Below are 19,579 nucleotides of genomic sequence, written 5' to 3'. Positions count from 1 at the left end.
GTATAGAATTACCATACCTACTACATACGCCAGATGTAGTACCAAGATTCCACCCCAAAGGTGGCTGCATGAATTCCACAGACAAATCATTGTAAAGTGCTGTATGCTGTAGCTACTTAACCAGCTTCCTTGCGCTGTCATTTAAATTCCTTTATACATTCTTACCTGAACGTTAAACATTGCTTCGTCATGAGCAGGCGGAGGGGGGAAGATACCGGGGGGGCCGTGCAGATTACGGAGATCCTCTGGGGGCGGAGGGGGTGGAGGAGGGAAATCCCCTGTACAATACAGAAAAAGAAAATCAGAATACATTTAGTGCGACAAACTTTCAGGTAAATATATATATATATATATATATATATACATACATACATACATACATACATGTAGAGGTATCAGTACCGTGTTAGTTAATTGTAACATCGCCGGAAGAAGAGATCAGTGTATCTCGAAAGCTCGCACAAATAAAAGCATTTCGTTAGCCACAGAACGGTATCATCTATTTATTTTTTGATTATATATATATATATATATATATATATATATATATATATATATATATATATATATATATATACACACACACACACACACACACACACACACACACACACACACACACACACACAGAGAAACTGGCACCAGATAAGAACTTTCCTTTTGACCCACCCAGTGTGCCATTTAAGCCACTGAAAATCATTTTTTGTTCCATATTTTGGTCCCCCTTTTTGCCCACCACAAGCATCCCTACGTTAGTTTCTATGACCTCTGCTGGGAGGCTCCTCCCTGCATTCACCACACTTTCGGGGAAGTCGTGCGCTGCATAGCATCATCATCTATAGTTTCTCTTTCCTTGAAAAATCCTTCCCTTCTTCACCTTATCAATAAATCTGAATGCATTTGAAAGTTTATAAAGTAATACAAATAAAATAACAGGGCCTTCCTCAGGCCTGTTCTGGAAACCCCCGCGCCAGAGAAACTGGCAACACCGAGATCTATTCAATAGTTACAGTATCAAATATCTCTTCTGGGAAATAAGGGATTCCACGTGTACTTGTATATTATAGTTTGCCGAGCAGCACATACACGTCTGTGAAACTGACATCAAAATATATGTTTTAAGAATGATGCCATTGAAAGTCAATGATCAATGCAAGCCGATAAAGCGTCGTCATGAAACCCGTCCTGTTTATTGGCCATCAGCTCAGTGAAACGGCCAAATGATGCCCGTAATTAGCACAGTTAGTGGGTGGATGTGTTTATGCCAAAATACATTCTAACCACCTGTTATCTGCTTGTCATTCCGTAGAAATTCTGCCAAACACCAACAGTGTTACATAGTAATATTTCCTTTTAAGAAACAACTTTGATTCTGCACTGTTGTTAAAACAAAAAGGAAAACAGTACAGCAGCCAGTAGGAAATGCAGTGCCAAGTGTTCCCGCCTCACCCCAAATATGTACAAAGAAATACAGTATGCCGACTGTCACATTTGAAGTGTTACTGCAGTTTGTAAGCATAATTGTTGTATTTAGGGGGGATGGGGGGGGATTCAGCAACATTTGATAAAGGAATAAAAGTCACAGAGGCTAACAAAATAAAAAGGAACAGTCACTGCATGTTCAAACCCTTAGTGCGCATTCCCCTGCGCAGACTGAGGACTAACGCCATGTCCCCGCGCATTCCCCTGCACATATAGAGGACTAACGCCATGTCCCCTGCATCTTTCCAGAGATGTACCTCTGATCCTTGGCTTCGGAAACCCCCGCTGCTCCCTAAATTCAGGCCACGTCCCAACTTTCTATTTGGCTCACTGGTGGAGTGAAATGATCCCACCATACAGATTCCCAGAAAAGAGAAACCCAGGAACGTTGGAGTTCCCCCAGCAAAAGATCGGGAGGTTCAGCTAACCCAGGGCTGGCCAACTCCAGTTCAAGGGCCACCAACAGGTCAGGTTTTCAGGATATCCCTGCATCAGCAAAGGTTGTGCAGCCTTCGACAGAGCCACTGATTGAGCAACCTGTGCTGAAGCAGGGATATCTTGAAAACCTGACCTGTTGGTGGCCCTTGAGGACTGGCGTTGCCCGCCCGATTCAGAGACTGTTAAGAAATAAAGAGTAAGAGGGTTGATGTACAATGCTCCTATTACAGATGCAAGAATCTGCCTCCCGAAGCCAGCGTCACCTGTCTCCTCCACAACGCCTTTCACAAATGTCCCATTTATTTAGTTTAGCGGAGTGTACTGTAAAACTTTAAGTGTTAAGCACACAAACTTTAACCTTTTCTTATTTAACAGACATCTTGATTTCTAATAGAGTGCTTACTGGAGTCTCTCGTGTGCAATATTTAGAATTCCTCACAAAACAAGATTCCTAGAAAACAGAATTGCTCAACAGCCTCCCCCCCACCCCTCCCACACAGCAGGAATCCCACGTGAGACAATACATATACTGTAACCCCAGCTTCCACTAATCCGGCTGACTAATGCAATGCCCCACACAGCAGCAAAGGACCGTTCTAAGTTCTACTCTCCGTACTGGGCCGCACAGCACACAGAGAAGAATATATACTACATTATAATCTCATACAGGAAAAACTCCAATGTTAATTCTCTAAAAAGGTCTCCCAACCTACATTGGATCGGATTTTCTCCAGCACCAGTACAACTACTAGAACTTCATGACATTAATGATCAGGAAATGCCCTGTTCTTTAGGGATTGTTACTTAAGGCAGGGGCGCACTCCCCCCCCCCCCCCCATGCCTTACTTCCTCCGTTGGCCACCTTACCTCACGCGGCGTTGTGAGACGTCACGTGACCTGCGGCATCATTTGCCATCACGTTACCAGAGCAACCGTGATGTCACATGACCCAAAGGCGTCATTTTACGCCGTGTTGCCATGGTCACACGTCCGGAACCCGGCTGAATCCCGGTAAGTAGAGAGGCCTCGTGCGGGGCCTCGTGCGGGGCCTCCCCCCCCCAGCCCACCAAATTTGTTTCTGGTCCCTTTTGGAAAATCAATATGAGTTCTATTCCAGCGTCACTACAACAGGCCAATAGAAAGCCATCAAAGCATGGCATAGCAGCTTCCTTTTGGACAACCCCATAAGCCATCTTTAATTTTACCAGCACAAAGTTCAATCTCCCAGAAATTGACAGGCGTAAGGAATTGCTACTTTAATTATTATTTTAAAAAACATTATTTGTAAGTTAATCTAGGGTCACAAGCATAAGGCCTTAAAGCTTGATAATTACTAGGAAGCCACTAGAAAATATCAATTGGATGCAAGAAAAGAAAAACGCCTTTCACTCACACCCTGTAATACAAGAACAATGCATGAAACCCAGTCAGTCTAGAATTGGAGCACTCTAAAAATCCAGCAGCTTCAGCGCTGACACACACAATGCGTGACCTGGAGGAAGCACCATGTTTGTGTTTCTGCTGCTAATCAGTGAGCCAGTAAACAATCATGCCAATCAAGGAGTGAACCATAAAGCAGCACTTCACAGTCAGGGAAAGGGAAGAGGAAGCTGCAGGAGTTTGTCCAACTCAGTAATGTTTACACGCTGCAGCTTATCACTCACAGCAGAGATCTCATGCTGCTGTCTGCGCCTTACGCAGAATTAAAATACAGATAGGACGGGAATAATATTAAAAAGTTCCACACGTGTGCTATAAACAGGACATTAAATAGGAATAAGGGAGTGCCTGCCCTACAGAGCTTACAATCTAAACGGTTTGTGTACCATCTACAATGAGTGCGTGAGACAGTGAGCATGCAAGAAGCATTATTAAATACGCCCCCCTCACCCCGCCTCATGCGCCCCTACTCACCCCGCCCTCACCCAACTCATGCCCCCCCTCACCCAGCCTCATACGCCCCTCCTCACCCCGCTCACAAAACTGGATCTATTCCGGTTTTTGTGGCTATCTCCTGTGTTGATTAGAAGGGCCATGCCAGAATAGATAATCCTACTGCAAATAGCCAATGTTTTTCTAACCTGGGCTCCTGGAATTCAATAGCACCCATTTTATTTTTTCTATCTGGCTGGCAGCTTCTTCGAGACGCCCTACCACAAAAAGCGTCTAATAAAGACAACTCCAAGTCTCAAACTTACAACAAGGTTGAGCTCAAGACTCACCCACTTTCCAGAAGTGGGACATTTTTATCAAATTCAGTATGGTACCATCATCATCCTCATGAAATTTCAAGGCACTCCAAGCCTACAGTATTTATTGGAACATCTCACCAAAAAGTATTTGCCAACAAGTGGCCCACCACCAACTCCAAGCAAGCAGTGTGACAATCCAGGCCAATCTTTCTTCCGATCTTACCAAAGTTACCACCAGACCAGTAAAATGGAATAAGGTAAAGAGGGTAATTAGCACACCGCTGACCTGTAGTTTGCAGGAATAGATCACATAATGTCAAGTGTGTAGCAAGAAAACACCCTTGATTAGACCGTCCATTGGAGAACGATATTCTCAGTGTGCACCAGTATTCTGGGTCTTAGACCAAGTCAAACAGAGCTGGCGCAGAACTGGAAATTACATAGTAGCCATCAAACCAGAAGGGCAGTGCAGGGGTTAAAGCATTTAAAGCCCCCATTTAAAGCTCACAGAGCACAGCAGCATGCTTAGTTTTCTTAGGGGATGATTTAATTTATTTTACTGAGAACACTGAAATCATAAGGGTTTTGTATTAGGAAAAATAATGCAGATTGCCCCATGCCAGCTGAAATATTGCGTTCATAGATTTATACTGCAAGGTGACCAACTGTTTAAGCCTTAAACAGTTTTAATCATCCCCAAAATCACCGAACAGGATGGAATAAAGAGGCTCAGAACAAACAGCAGCAGGAACTCTAATTAAAAAGGACCAATTCAACTAATTTTATTTGGGATTAATTATTCAGGATTTGCTGCTTGACATACGAGGAATAGCAATTAGTAATTTCAGCGATGTGAGAATGGTTGGAGGCGTAATCAGTTAAAATGAATGAGTGTTCACATGGTGAGATGAGGAATTAGCTCTCGTCTGCTGGGAAGCAAGAATACTAAACACCTACAGACCAGCTCTAAGGAACAGGCGGCTTAAACCGAAATGGTTAAATATAGTTTTCTTACAGCCAATGGCCCTACTCCAAAAAGCCCACTCCCCCTAACTTCAAAAACAACCCTCAAATGTTTATTTATAAGTGGACGGAGTTGCATATAAAATACACAGAGATCGTCCCAACAAGAAACTACCAGGCTGGTTAAACATAACTTTCTGTATCTATTTTACCAGATCAAGAAAGACCTACTAAATTGGAATACATTGCCTTTATCCTGGCTGGGGCAAAAAATATCAGTAAAGATAAATATCTTACCAAGACAAATATCATTTGCAAACTCCATGGTATCCATCTTTATCAATCACATAAAAGATATCCAAAATGTGATATTTCAATTTATCTGGCAAAACAAGGCGTACGACTAGCGAGGTCGGCGGCGCCGCAGGCGTCCAAATCAGGAAGAGGCCTAGCGGCTCAGGTATAAAACCCTAAAGCAAACCCCTTCCTGGCATTGCCCCCACTCCTAAGGCTTGTTGCTGCGGAGATAAATAATCCTCACATATAAAACCTGCCTCGGTACCGTCTATTCTTGGTGAGATAAAAAGAATAAAAAATTTCAAAAAGAAGAACCACCATAACGTTATGCGAAGTATCTGTTATTCCGCCAAGTCCCAATATAAAGGGATGGCACGCCTCTCTAAGCTAGTAACTATATTTGAGGAGCCCAAACTTCCCCCTAGAATATAGTACAAGGGCATGTGATCTGTGGGAAAATAGAATCAATGACTTTGGAAATGTATTATCTAAAGGAATGACAATTTGCCCAGATTTCTCTTTACCCAATACGGAATTGTTTACATACAGTACCTCCAAATTAGACATTTTGTCATTCTTTTCCTAACCAGGTTTTCCCTTCAACGACCTCAGAGTTTGTGTAGGAATAGGAGGTATCAGAAAGGTCTGGGGGCTATAATATAACAGGAGCCTTGGGGAAGCCTCCCTGACCAGGACTGTATGAGGAAATGGGATCTCACGGTCGATATACCAAATAACGGTGGGTATTATGGGATGCGCCTTCTAAAACTTCGATTTGCAAAACAAAGGAAATAGTCTATAAGAAAATTTTGGTGGCTTTGCCTCAAGGTTCAACCGTTTTGGATAATGGTGCAGGGATTGATTGGAGATATTTGAGATTTCTATTCCTCTTGACCCGGTTATCATTGTATTATCTAAACTCATTGAAAATAGAAATCCTTTCAGCCGTATATGGATTTCCCATATTTTAACCGCTGCAAGGTTCTCAATCTCTGCCTTGTGAAAAAAAAAATCACAACAAAGAACATGCCAAGAATCAACAAAGTCATGCGGATGGAAATGCTTCTCCCTTTAAAAACAGAGTCAAAAACTTACATAAAGTTTGGGACCCTTGGATCAATAGTCTAACCTGGTGAGACATATATACATACACACACACACACACACATATACAGGCATACCCCGGTTTAAGGACACTCGCGAGTAAGGACATATCGCCCAATAGGCAAACGGCAGCTCACGCATGCGCCTGTCAGCACGTCCTGAAAAGCAATACCGGCTCCCTACCTGCGCCGAAGCTGTGTGCAAGCGGGGAGACTATAGAGACTGTTACACATGCGTTATTTACATCAGTTATGCACGTATATGATGATTGCAGTACTGTACACGCATCGATATGTGGGGAAAAGGGAGTGCTTCACTTTAAGTACATTTTCGCTTTACATACATGCTCTGGACCCATTGTGTACGTTAATGCGACACACACACACACACACACACACACACACACACACACACACACACACACACACACACACACACACACACACACACACAATTTCATTGTGGATACTCTTATTTCTCATTTTGTTGGTTAGTAACTTCTCGCTAATTTTGTCACTTTCTAATATATGTGCCCTGTTCATTCACATTTGCAACATTTCTCTCAGATTGTCTGCAATAACTAGGCATAGCTGGTGGCATTTCGCTTCTCTCTTACCCACCCCCCTTCCTCTTTTCTGTTCCCAATTATTCTAAAACTCTAAATATATATGAGAAAAAAACCCTCCCAAAATCCCACCCTCCGTTTCCATTATGTTACGTTGTCTCTTTCACTTCATGTTCGACGTGTCATTTCAAAAAGCAGGGACACCGTTTGCAAGAGACACACTGTTATACAGGAAGGGGGAGGGGGCAGCTCTGTGAATTCAATTTCAACACTGATTTCTTGTAACAAACAAATAGAAAGGGATTGGCTATTGTTAAATTGTCTACCACTTTCTCCGCCTGGGAATCTCACCGCCTGTACCGCTAACGACCACATACACAATGGCCGTGTTATACCGGGGTTACAGAGGTATCCCTGCTCTATCATACACCGCCTGTACAGGTAACGACCACACACACAATGGCCGTGTTATACCGGGGTTACAGAGGCATCCCTGCTCTATCATACACCGCCTGTACCGCTAACGACCACATACACAATGGCCGTGTTATACCGGGGTTACAGAGGCATCCCTGCTCTATCATACACCGCCTGTACAGGTAACGACCACACACACAATGGCAGTGTTATACCGGGGTTACAGAGGCATCCCTGCTCTATCATACACCGCCTGTACAGGTAACGACCACATACACAATGGCCGTGTTATACCGGGGTTACAGAGGCATCCCTGCTCTATCATACACCGCCTGTACAGCTAACGACCACACACACAATGGCCGTGTTATACCGGGGTTACAGAGGCATCCCTGCTCTATCATGCACCGCCTGTACAGGTAACGACCACATACACAATGGCCGTGTTATACCGGGGTTACAGAGGCATCCCTGCTCTATCATACACCGCCTGTACAGGTAACGACCACACACACAATGGCCGTGTTATACCGGGGTTACAGAGGCATCCCTGCTCTATCATACACCGCCTGTACAGGTAACGACCACACACACAATGGCAGTGTTATACCGGGGTTACAGAGGCATCCCTGCTCTATCATGCACCGCCTGTACAGGTAACGACCACATACACAATGGCCGTGTTATACCGGGGTTACAGAGGCATCCCTGCTCTATCATGCACCGCCTGTACAGGTAACGACCACATACACAATGGCCGTGTTATACCGGGGTTACAGAGGCATCCCTGCTCTATCATACACCGCCTGTACAGGTAACGACCACACACACAATGGCCGTGTTATACCGGGGTTACAGAGGCATCCCTGCTCTATCATACACCGCCTGTACAGGTAACGACCACATACACAATGGCCGTGTTATACCGGGGTTACAGAGGCATCCCTGCTCTATCATGCACCGCCTGTACAGGTAACGACCACACACACAATGGCCGTGTTATACCGGGGTTACAGAGGCATCCCTGCTCTATCATACACCGCCTGTACCGCTAACGACCACACACACAATGGCCGTGTTATACCGGGGTTACAGAGGCATCCCTGCTCTATCATACACCGCCTGTACCGCTAACGACCACACACACAATGGCCGTGTTATACCGGGGTTACAGAGGCATCCCTGCTCTATCATGCACCGCCTGTACAGGTAACGACCACACACACAATGGCCGTGTTATACCGGGGTTACAGAGGCATCCCTGCTCTATCATGCACCGCCTGTACAGGTAACGACCACACACACAATGGCCGTGTTATACCGGGGTTACAGAGGCATCCCTGCTCTATCATGCACCGCCTGTACAGGTAACGACCACATACACAATGGCCGTGTTATACCGGGGTTACAGAGGTATCCCTGCTCTATCATACACCGCCTGTACCGCTAACGACCACACACACAATGGCCGTGTTATACCGGGGTTACAGAGGCATCCCTGCTCTATCATACACCGCCTGTACAGGTAACGACCACACACACAATGGCCGTGTTATACCGGGGTTACAGAGGCATCCCTGCTCTATCATACACCGCCTGTACAGGTAACGACCACACACACAATGGCCGTGTTATACCGGGGTTACAGAGGTATCCCTGCTCTATCATACACCGCCTGTACCGCTAACGACCACACACACAATGGCCGTGTTATACCGGGGTTACAGAGGTATCCCTGCTCTATCATACACCGCCTGTACAGGTAACGACCACACACACAATGGCAGTGTTATACCGGGGTTACAGAGGTATCCCTGCTCTATCATACACCGCCTGTACCGCTAACGACCACACACACAATGGCCGTGTTATACCGGGGTTACAGAGGCATCCCTGCTCTATCATACACCGCCGCTTCAGGATCGGACTCCACTGCACATTTGCCAATGAGGGCGAACCAGCTTCGTGACGTGACCCCCACGCCCACGCCTCCCCAATCTCCTGCAGCCAAGTGCACAGATCGCTGGGGCTGCCGGAGTGCGCACCTGCGCCGTCAACATGAGCGCGGCCTAAGCAAGTGGGGTGTGTGGGCTCGGTCTAAGGCAGCAGTGACTCCTTCTCCCCAGGAGCGAGAGAGTGAGACCAGAGAGGGGGATAGAGAGGTTACAAAAAAGTTCATTCTTTTGACTAATGTTTATTGTCCAATGGCAATAATAAAGGATTAACGTGCTTACACAGGTCCATAAACGGATGGTACATGGAAACGTGCTACATGACATATTGTAACAGAGTTGGGAGCCAGTGGGGTAATCACAAGGACGAGATGAGAACGCAGTTGGTCATGTGAAATGCAAGTATTATTTTTCACCATATCCTCTCTATAATACACAACTCCTGAATGATTTCCAAGTATATATGCAACAAAGAAAAAAAAGGGGACAGAACCAGAACTTATACGCAGAGCTAGATCGAGATATACACACACACACACGGATTATGGCTTTACCTTTCAATAAAGTATAGTGAGGTTTTCTACGTAAACCCTAAACCTGGTTTACAAATACAAGGTTATTCTTTAGAGGCCCATAGATGAGCTTAGCTGATAACGTGGACCCAGAACACGTTATTATTGCAGAAACAACAATGAGAAGGGAGGGTAAGGTCTGGGCAGTCTTTTAATGGTATAATATGAAGACAGAAAGGAAAACTTCCAGCAAGAAAGCTTAACACAAAAGACACTGTTCTTGTGGTTGTGCACTTTAAGTATAACCTGGTGAATCGTTACAACAGGAACTACTTTGCGGGTACGCAAGTCGATTAAGGAACCAATATTGTAAAAATAACGAAGGCAAAAAAAAACAAACAAACATTACGGTAGAAACTAAATACAGAAGTGGGGAAAGTGACACGTCAGGTTGTGTTATGCACAGAGGAACAGGAGTACTGTCCTTCTTCACTTATAGGAATATGAGGAAACAGGGACTGCAAGGGTTAAAGGTCACATGTTCATCTTCCTTATTACAGAGAGATACACAAGGCTGTAGAAACCGAGTATGCCGTAGTGACACTTTCTATGCCCACAAAGACATATTACTCTTCCCCCTGGAAAGTTGATATTAAACAGGTTCTTTGTGCTTCACAAAGTTGCTCAGTTTCTCCAAGAAAAGTAGAACGAGGGGACACCATCGTCACAGGGGAGAGGCTGCTCAACGCAGCAAAAACAAAGAGGGAAATCACAGATTTATCCAATCCCAGGTATTGGGGATATGCCTGCTTCAGCACAGGTAGTGCAGTCTTCGATTGAGCCACCTGTGCTGAAGCAGGGATACCCCCAATACATGACCTGTTGGTGGCCCTTGAGGACTGGAGTTGCCCGCCCCTGCTCTTGAGGATAGGGAGCAGTAAAATAGTTGGGGACTAGGAGACATAAGAGAATAGCTATTAGAAGGCCGGACAAGATGTGCTGCGACAGCCGTGTGTGTGGGCTGCAGAAATCAGCAACTTGTTCAAATATATGTTAAATAAATGTCGAGATCTGAGCAAAATGAGCACGTTATGAGACTGAAGCAGATCACGTTTCTATACTTTCTATATTTTAAGTCTACTGAATTGCCAGAAGGCGTAGCTGGGGCAAGGGACGGACAGTTTGTAATAAAGGAGATGGGTGCTATGAAACAAGGTCATATTTGGCGATTTGAATGAGCGCTATGCTCACTGCAGCGATTTCGGACGTATTCGTGTTTACAGTCCCATGTAAACAGACATTTGGTGAGATAAATAATAATAATAATAATATATAGATAGACAGTTATTTACATCCCAGGTTGGGATCTAAACATCAGTGGTGACCAGAGGGCGGACAATCAGAGAATGACGAATGTCAGGGCTGGAACTATGCAGTGTGCCAGCTACCTGGTAACATTGCAACCTGGTGGCATAATGTGCATATTCAGGCAGACAAACTCCAGGGAAGGCAGATTAAAATGACATGCAAAGGTTAGTGATGCCCTGTATTGCCCTCTTCCACGAAGGTCAATCGCCAAACCAATATTGACTGGAGCCTACAGTAATTTTGTTGAAGGCTTTACTAGGCTGAATCCAAATGCTTAACGAGGTCCGGTCTCCCACAGGCACATGCAGGAAAGAAGTTTCCTACAAACACACCTCAAGCAATTACAAGCGCGGTGGTCGAACCTCGTCATAGCAACCGTACTGCTCGGTGAGCTGCAGAGAAGATAATTGCAGGAGAAGTTTCCTAAAGGGTAACCTCAACGTGTTCCTAACAACTCCACTAGGGATTTCGGAAATTTCCAGAACAGGAAACGTTCATTCTTTATGGCATGGTCCTGTTTATCAACTAATCCAACGTGACCTCCTCTGCAGAACCATCTTCTACGGACCAGTTGTCAATTCCAGAATTAAATGAGAATGTAACATCATTTTTATAAACAGCCCAGCAAGCTGTTTATTTTTATTTTTTGACATGTTGTAAGATGGGGTGAATCTATAAAGAACGTGGGCAGTAATGATCATTTCCTGCAAAGCATTATTTTGCCAGCCTTCCTGACAGCAAGAGGGCAAAGAGCAGGTATTGAGATGACGTATAGGGGATGAATGCCTTGGCACGAGGGCGGGGTGGGGGGGTGATTTGGGGAATGGGGATAAAGCGTTCTCATTTTTGGCAAGGAATCCCCGTTATAAATACTCGCCTCGCGAGTTATTTCTGCTTTAGAAGCTGGAATTCACAGCTTGTGGAGAAACCCTTCCTCTACTAGCAGAATGGGGTAGTTTGAGGACATTATACCGTACGTACACTGCAAATGCCTGACAATTCCTCACCTGAATTCTCTTTTTTCCGAGGATACCTCTTTTCTCACCTCTCCCCCTTCAGGTTACGATATTAGACAAGTTATCCCTCGCTCACTAGAGCTAGATGGATTTCTCCTTGTTAAAGAGGAATTTTTCACAAGTGTCAACCAACTTCAGATGATTAGCAGTGTTTGGTGTAGTGCTGGGTTTCAAGTTTACCTCTCTCTCATCTGGGGTTTTAACTTCCATTCTTCGTGTTTAGAAAATCCGGGCCCAAAAACCCTAAACCTTCTTGTTGATGGGAATAACAAACATGGCTGAATCATACGGCCCTAACAATTAGAATATCGGTATTGTAGAAATATATAATTAAGTATTGACATTTATTCTCACTATTTCTTCCAAGCGGAAGCACCTTGCTCCTGACGCCATCAAATTGACAGCGATTGGGAAATCTGCATAACAACAAAAAGGGAGATTTGAGGGAAATCGGCTCTTGTAATGAGAACATACAATATAAAACATTAACAAATTGTGTGAATTACCCGGTTACACAGCAGAAAGACCAGAATATCTTCCAACCAAAATACCAACAGGAGGGTATACGCCCCAAGCTTGTTCCTGATGGAAAGATATTTAATATCGTAAATATTTTCAGAACTATTCAAGCTTTCATAATGGGGTGGTTTCATTTTGATTTACGATCTTGATTTCCATTCATTCTGAAATGCAGAAGTTTTCACATTTTATTGATTTCTGGATATATATATATATATATATATATATATATATATATATATATATAAATTTAAATGGAAACCAGGAGGAGTGAGGACATGTTAATAGCAGATTTGATGGGCATGTGCAAACACTGAAACTAGCTGGAGAGGATACATGCCTCGTGCTGCAATGTGTATCCATACAGAATGCGCTTTTCTACGCAAAAGGATTTTTGGATTCAAAAACACACCCCAAAAAAAAAATCAAAACTGTTAGATTGTATCAAAATGTAGTTTATGACCCACTGCCCTGGAATAAGTTCCAGATTAAGGTTAGGAGTATGTCCTTGTGATTAACCACTCATTCAATATTCATCATGCCACCCATCCTGCATTATGGTTTTATCCTGAGCTTTATTTTATCTGGACATTGAGAGATTTGCACTCATCCATAATGTTGCCGTCTACAAGATGTATGATCAACTACTTACAGGTCCCTGCTTTGTATAGACTACAATGGGAGAGCTAATTTATTTAAATCGTGCACACATCAGTAACCCAGAAAAACTGACAGCATTGTGATGGTAAGGGCAGCCTAGCCAGCACATTAAAGGTTAAGCACGGCGGTTAACCTTACCAGTCAAGATGGATGCCTGTTGCAGGCGAAAAGTCTATTTTAGTGTGGCCAAAACGGCCAACCTGTGTTATGTTGTCCCTTGTAACCATTTATTCCCTCCCTGTGAAATGTGAGATGCAATATACTTGTATGCTGGCCTGGTAATTCACTTAGTCAGCCAGTACACCATGGAATCCGAGCCTGCCGTCTAAATGTGGGTTGGGTGAAGTGCTTGGGACACTGGAGGAGTGGCGAGTGGTGTTGACATTACCAGGGGAACGGTCGCTCCAAAAGTGGAGTCACGTACACTGAGGCGACCATCTCCACAGAAGGCATCAGCCGGCACTGGGAACCTTTGCTGGGTCTTGGCCCTATTGGCATGATTCCCATTGGTCGGATCGAATTTCTCACTCCCCTTAAGCCCACCTCTGGGCTGTCCCAAATCTCTGTCTTCCACTCACGGCCCTGAATGGCCAATCACAGGCGAGCCCTCAATCTGTGATTAGGTGGCATGTAGCATCCGTGCTCTGATTGGTCACCACCCAGTCTTCCATGATTTTAGATGGATGGGGAAACTATGCATGTCCCTGTCGATCGCAGTTCCATAGCCAGTTGGGGTTACTCAGAGGTTTGTCCCGGAGACACGCAGATCCATGCTCGGCTGTACAGATGAGTGGGAAGTTTAAACTTGCTAGCAGGCGGTTAGCATCCCTATGGTACTGAAGTACACAGTCTCTCTGTGCGAGGAAGACATCCTAGATATGCCTACTGAAGTGGCGTGCAGCACTTGGCGAGCTAGGACAACCCCCTTAAACCTTGCTTTTGGGGAGTGTAACCCTGCTGCAGCTGTGCATTACGTTGCTCGTCATCCAGTGAAATTGTCCGGGTCTACCATGAAAAGGATGGCTATCGAATTGAAGTCTGGGAGGGGGGGGGGGGGAGGGGGTCAGAGGGGAGCATTAGTACAACAATTGTCAAAGTCATATTTTTTTTTGCACTTTGAGAAATGGAACCAACCAGCTAGCAAAAACAAATTAAATATATATATATATATTCAAATTTTAAATCAAGCAGAACCTTACAGTAAAATATCTTCCCCTGCAGACGGATATCTATGTATGACAGCTATATAGAAAACTTCATTTAATCATCTACAAAGCTGTGGGAGTTGACGGGAAAGCTGTTTTAAGCAAGAAATGCAGAATTCTTCTTTTTTTTTTTTTTTTAAAGAACAGTTCACATTTTCTTCTTCACCAGATTTGAAATAAGTGTTTTGCAGAAGTTGAGCAATGTGCAAATGTGTCTCTTTGGCAAGATTGAGGAAGCTTGTACCGTATGATTTCCTGAACATACCCATTGTCGTAACCCCTGGGGACCGGCTAATAGCCAGGGGAATATTTCCAGGTAACCTCCTTTACTGTAATCACAGAAAAACTTAAATAGCCCTTACCAAAAAGAGTCTGCAGGTCAGACACACAACCACATTGTGAGGGGAAAGCAATGATACACAGATTGGACACTACGGTTAATGGCTATTTTTTTTTAACCACAAATTCTATTAACAACCCTTTACTGGCAAATGCAAAGTAACGTACAAACAACTAGACTATACCATTCTGGTGTGCATTACCGGTCCCCCAGTGACCGGGTAAAGCAGGAACCCCTCCAAAAACATTTAAAATCAACAGTCCTACTACGATGTTTCCCAAGAAAGAAAAACTATTTTTTGACGAAGTTCTTGACACGTTTATTTTTGTTTGGGATGGCTATGTGAATCTCTGGCAGCGGTTTTGGGGCTTACAGAGAGAGCGAGTCTAGCAGCAATGTATTTTGAGTCGAGCAGTGTGGACCACGGCGTCACTGAACCAACTTTCAGCTTTGCATGCAGCCATATCGATGGTGGAATTTACTATCTTACATCTCATTATGGCCACCTCAAAAAGGGGAAAGAATGATTCCTCTGTAAATCAATTACTAAAGGGCATGTTTAAGATGTAACCATTCCATAGACATTGTTTCCAAAAGTGGAAAAGGCCAATAATTGTGTTAAATACCAGACGGATCTGCAAACGCCTTGCACCTCCAATAATGGCAGGACACTCTGCCAGCCGAGGGGTTAAGGTGCTCGCCCCTGCAAATGTTTAGGGATTAATAGAAAGGGCTCAATGCTTTCGCTGCCAGGTGGCTGTATAAAAGCCTTCATCACAGCAACTTGCGGATTGCTGCTGCAATGCCAGTTACCTACGAGCATGTCTTCTATTGTTATATTGCCAGTGTTGCTAGAAGCTTCTCCGCCTACGTTTGCCTAGCTATTAAAATTATAAAGTAGGCAATAAAAAGTGCAGAGCTATTGTTACAAGTAACAATGCTTTCTCTTTCCTTGCAACGTCAGTCTGTGCAGTGAAGTGCTTGCACCTTTAGCCCATCAGCACTGAACGGTTACTATGCTCGACAAAGGCTTGGTTCCCCAAGAAACCGTCGCACACAGATGTAGCCAGACTTACTATCCCAGCTTTAGAGGAAAGCCGCAGGAATCAAACCGCGGCACTACCGGGCAGGACAGCGTAACAGCGGGAGGTCCGATACAGAAGTATGGATCCCCTACAGGTCACCGCGGCTTTTGCCTTGCACAGAGTTGTGGCATTTTGCCTATTTTTTGCCCCAGGGCAGCAAGTTGGCCACTTTCTGAAAACGCGATCTTGTACTTCCGTTTAGACGGCTGTGGGAATTGTTTCTTTCCCCCCTGGGGGCCGGTGCTGAGAGACCTGCGATTACTTCTATTCCTTTTATGAGCGGGTTACCGTGATCGTGCACATGGCAGAGGGCATCTTCCCGACATGTCCGATATAACATTGTCAGTCCTCTTAAATGATGGCGGTATTAACACTATCGATCTTTAATCTGATGTAGCCGTGCATCACATTTGGGACCCTCTGTGTTTTATCTTCAGGTAACTGGCCCTACTCTGCAGGAGGATCAGCTACGGGGAAACCAAGCGCCCAACATCGGGCTTCCTGCTGTTCCAGCTAATATTTCTATAGTGATTCTGTCCGTCAGGCGGGAAGGGCTTCGTGTCAGGGTGTAAAGTGGCTGCTATGTCATATCAGAAGAAGTAATCGTTCTGGTGTCCAACGGGTTCAACAGAACCACCCCTATAATACAGCTACTGAAGATCTGATCATTTTAAGGGGACAGGTTTGTTTGAGGTGAATGGTGTTCTCCTGTGATTGATCCGCGAACATTCGGCTTGGGGCTTCACTAAATGGCAGCAGAAGAGGACCAAAGATGCAAAGTTCTGTGGGGAAGATCATGTGACCAGGCAGTCACTAGGTACAATTGGGGCACTGCTAGAGAGTGGGCAGGGCTCAAAAAAGGGATGAGGCAGAGCCTGTTTCAGAAAAGGAAGGGGATGTGACTTTGTAAATGGTTGCTATAGAAACAAAAAATGCTTGTTACATTATAATACATTAAAAATGTCATTCAGCATTGTTTAAAAAAAATGCTATTAGTATTTTCTCAGTACAAAACGGATTAAAAAAAACAAAAAAAAAACACGTGGGTCTGCAGCTTAAAAGCAGATCAGACTTTAGCACCAAGTCTGACTTCAAGCAGATCTTTTCAGCTCCAGAAGTTTGTGATAAACAAGCAATGATTAAACAAAGAATAGTAGCCCTGTATTTTCTGACCCCTTGCAGATCCCCCGCGTATCTGCAGCTTCTCAAAAGGTAACGCTGCAATTTGAATGTTGCATTTTTACCTCCCAGAAAATATCTATTGTATGTGCCGGGATAACATCAAAGTGGATGACTAATCCTTACAGAGCAGGATCTAAAAGTGTAAAAGCAACATCGTTCCAGCAGCATAGGGTTAAAGAGGACAGGCACAGTGCAGTGAGTTAGCAGAGAAACCTTTGCAAGTCTGGGGGAAGAGTCTGGAGTTCTTTGAAACCTCATTTACAAAACAAGAGATGGAAACAGAGTAGGAATGAGACAAAATAATGGAAAACAATCAAGACATCTCTGCGAAGAACTCAATGCTCCGTTTTTATAATGGTTAAGGAAGGTACAGTTACAATTAGCAACAGATACCGGAATAAGGGATTACGAGAAAGTGAAAGCACTTAACCATGTAACAGCTTAATATTTCAATAATTGAAGCTCCTTTCAAAAGTTTTTCAAGTATCTGTCAGACGGTAAAATACAACAAAACATGCGCTAAGTCTGGGGTGGGCAACTCCAGTCCTCAAGGGCCACCAACAGGTCAGGTTCTCAGGATATCCCTGCTACAGCACAGGTGGCTCAATCAGTAGCTCAGTCTGACAGCCACTTGTGGTGAAGCAGGGATATCCTGAAAACCTGACCTGTTGGTGGCCCTTGGGGACTGCACTAATCCCTGCTTTAGTATGTGGTTCGGAAGGTGCACACAAGCTGGGGTAAGAAAACAGGACTGGAACGCTGCTGTGAACGGAACCCCCCCCCCCCCCTTTTTTATTTATTTTTAAATACATCCCTTTTAGACTGAATAACGGGGACTGCAGTACGCAGCCTAAAAGGATAGCATTAGTCTGGGCGGATGCGCCGGCGCTGACTGAGGGAGCGGGGCCTTAGCATTAGTCTGGGCGGATGCGCCGGCGCTGACTGAGGGAGCGGGGCCTTAGCATTAGTCTGGGCGGATGCTGCAGATGCGGTTTGTGCTCATGTTTTTAATCACTTTGGTGACCAATGAGGATTCTTTAGTAGAAGTTTTGAGAAGTTATACAAATCGCCCGTGACCTGAAAATACCCCCCCCCTCCCGTGACCTGAAAATACCCCCCCTGCCGTGACCTGAAAATACTCCCCCTGCCGTGACCTGAAAATACCCCCCCTGCCGTGACCTGAAAATACCCCCCCCGCCGTGACCTTAAAATACCCCCCCCCTGCCGTGACCTGAAAATACCCCCTCCTGCCGTGACCTGAAAATACCCCCCCCTCCCGTGACCTGAAAATACCCCCCCCCCCCTCCCGTGACCTGAAAAGGCAAAAAAACGATTTCTAATTTGCGAATGTGTTGGATAAATGATGCTTCCGCGCCTGTACCCACGGGCCCTTTTACAGCCACTGCCGCAGGAAACGGATGCATTTGATGCCCATTATATAATCACAGCATCCAGAAAACTTTCATTAGTGAACTCACTAGAAATCATTTGACTAATAAATGCATCTTGCCTTTGTCATTTCATTTTCTGACCGTGTAGGTAATAATTGAAGCAATACGATTATAAAATAAAATTAAATAAAGTCGCTTTTTTTTTAACTCATGGCCTATTTTGTCGCAGTGTTTTTGGTACACAATACTACACACAGTTACACAAGAATGGGTATTGTGTTTAAAGTATTAAGAGGAATAGGACAGATAACACGTAGACCTAGGGCTTCAAATTAAATCCGTAACCCAACTCACTTCCTCCTGTTGTGGGGAAAACAAATCCATATTTTGAGTGCCCCCAGGATTGAGAAAGATGGCTTCACTGCTGGAAGTCCCGTGTAATTAGCATGTCGCTGTAACACACGTTATCTTTGTTGTCAGTCATTTTAAAAATTGTGGTTGTGTGACCATTTTTATTTTATTTTTGGTTCATGTCTAAAGAACAGACGCGATTAGAAGTATTACAAAATACATTTAACAGCAAAACATGTGAAATCTTATGTTTAAAAAAAAAAACACAACACAATCAGTTCTGCAGTATTCAATATGTGACTTTTTTTTATTTCACTCCTAATGGCATTTGTAATGAGTTTTAAAGCATCCTTTGCTTTCTATAGCAGGTTTTAACCCACCTCCCAAGCAGTGCAAGATATTTGCAACACTTTCCTGTTTGTGATAATTTGTTGGAAATGTTCCCAGCAGTTTGAGCTGCAAACTGTAACAATAGATAGTTACCTTACAAATATAAGAATACATTGTAGCTGTAGCAATACACTGACTGAATACAGCCAT

The 19,579-nt window shown here is 44.3% G+C and overlaps 1 protein-coding gene across 1 annotated transcript in view; it reads right to left on the bottom strand.

Moving 5' to 3' along the window:
* The window catches only part of LPP (LIM domain containing preferred translocation partner in lipoma), a 243,942-nt gene that overhangs the window by 134,434 nt on the left and 89,929 nt on the right, over positions 1-19,579 (bottom strand). The window contains exon 5 of the mRNA XM_075571029.1: positions 166-278. Coding sequence (XP_075427144.1) covers positions 166-278 — 113 coding nt within the window. The remainder of the gene's footprint in view (positions 1-165; positions 279-19,579) is intronic.

This window comes from Ascaphus truei, chromosome 14 (assembly GCF_040206685.1).
Source record: "Ascaphus truei isolate aAscTru1 chromosome 14, aAscTru1.hap1, whole genome shotgun sequence".
NCBI lineage: Eukaryota > Metazoa > Chordata > Amphibia > Anura > Ascaphidae > Ascaphus > Ascaphus truei.
The sequence above is the reverse complement of the archived record's forward strand: the minus strand, read 5'-3'. Positions and strand labels throughout refer to the sequence as shown.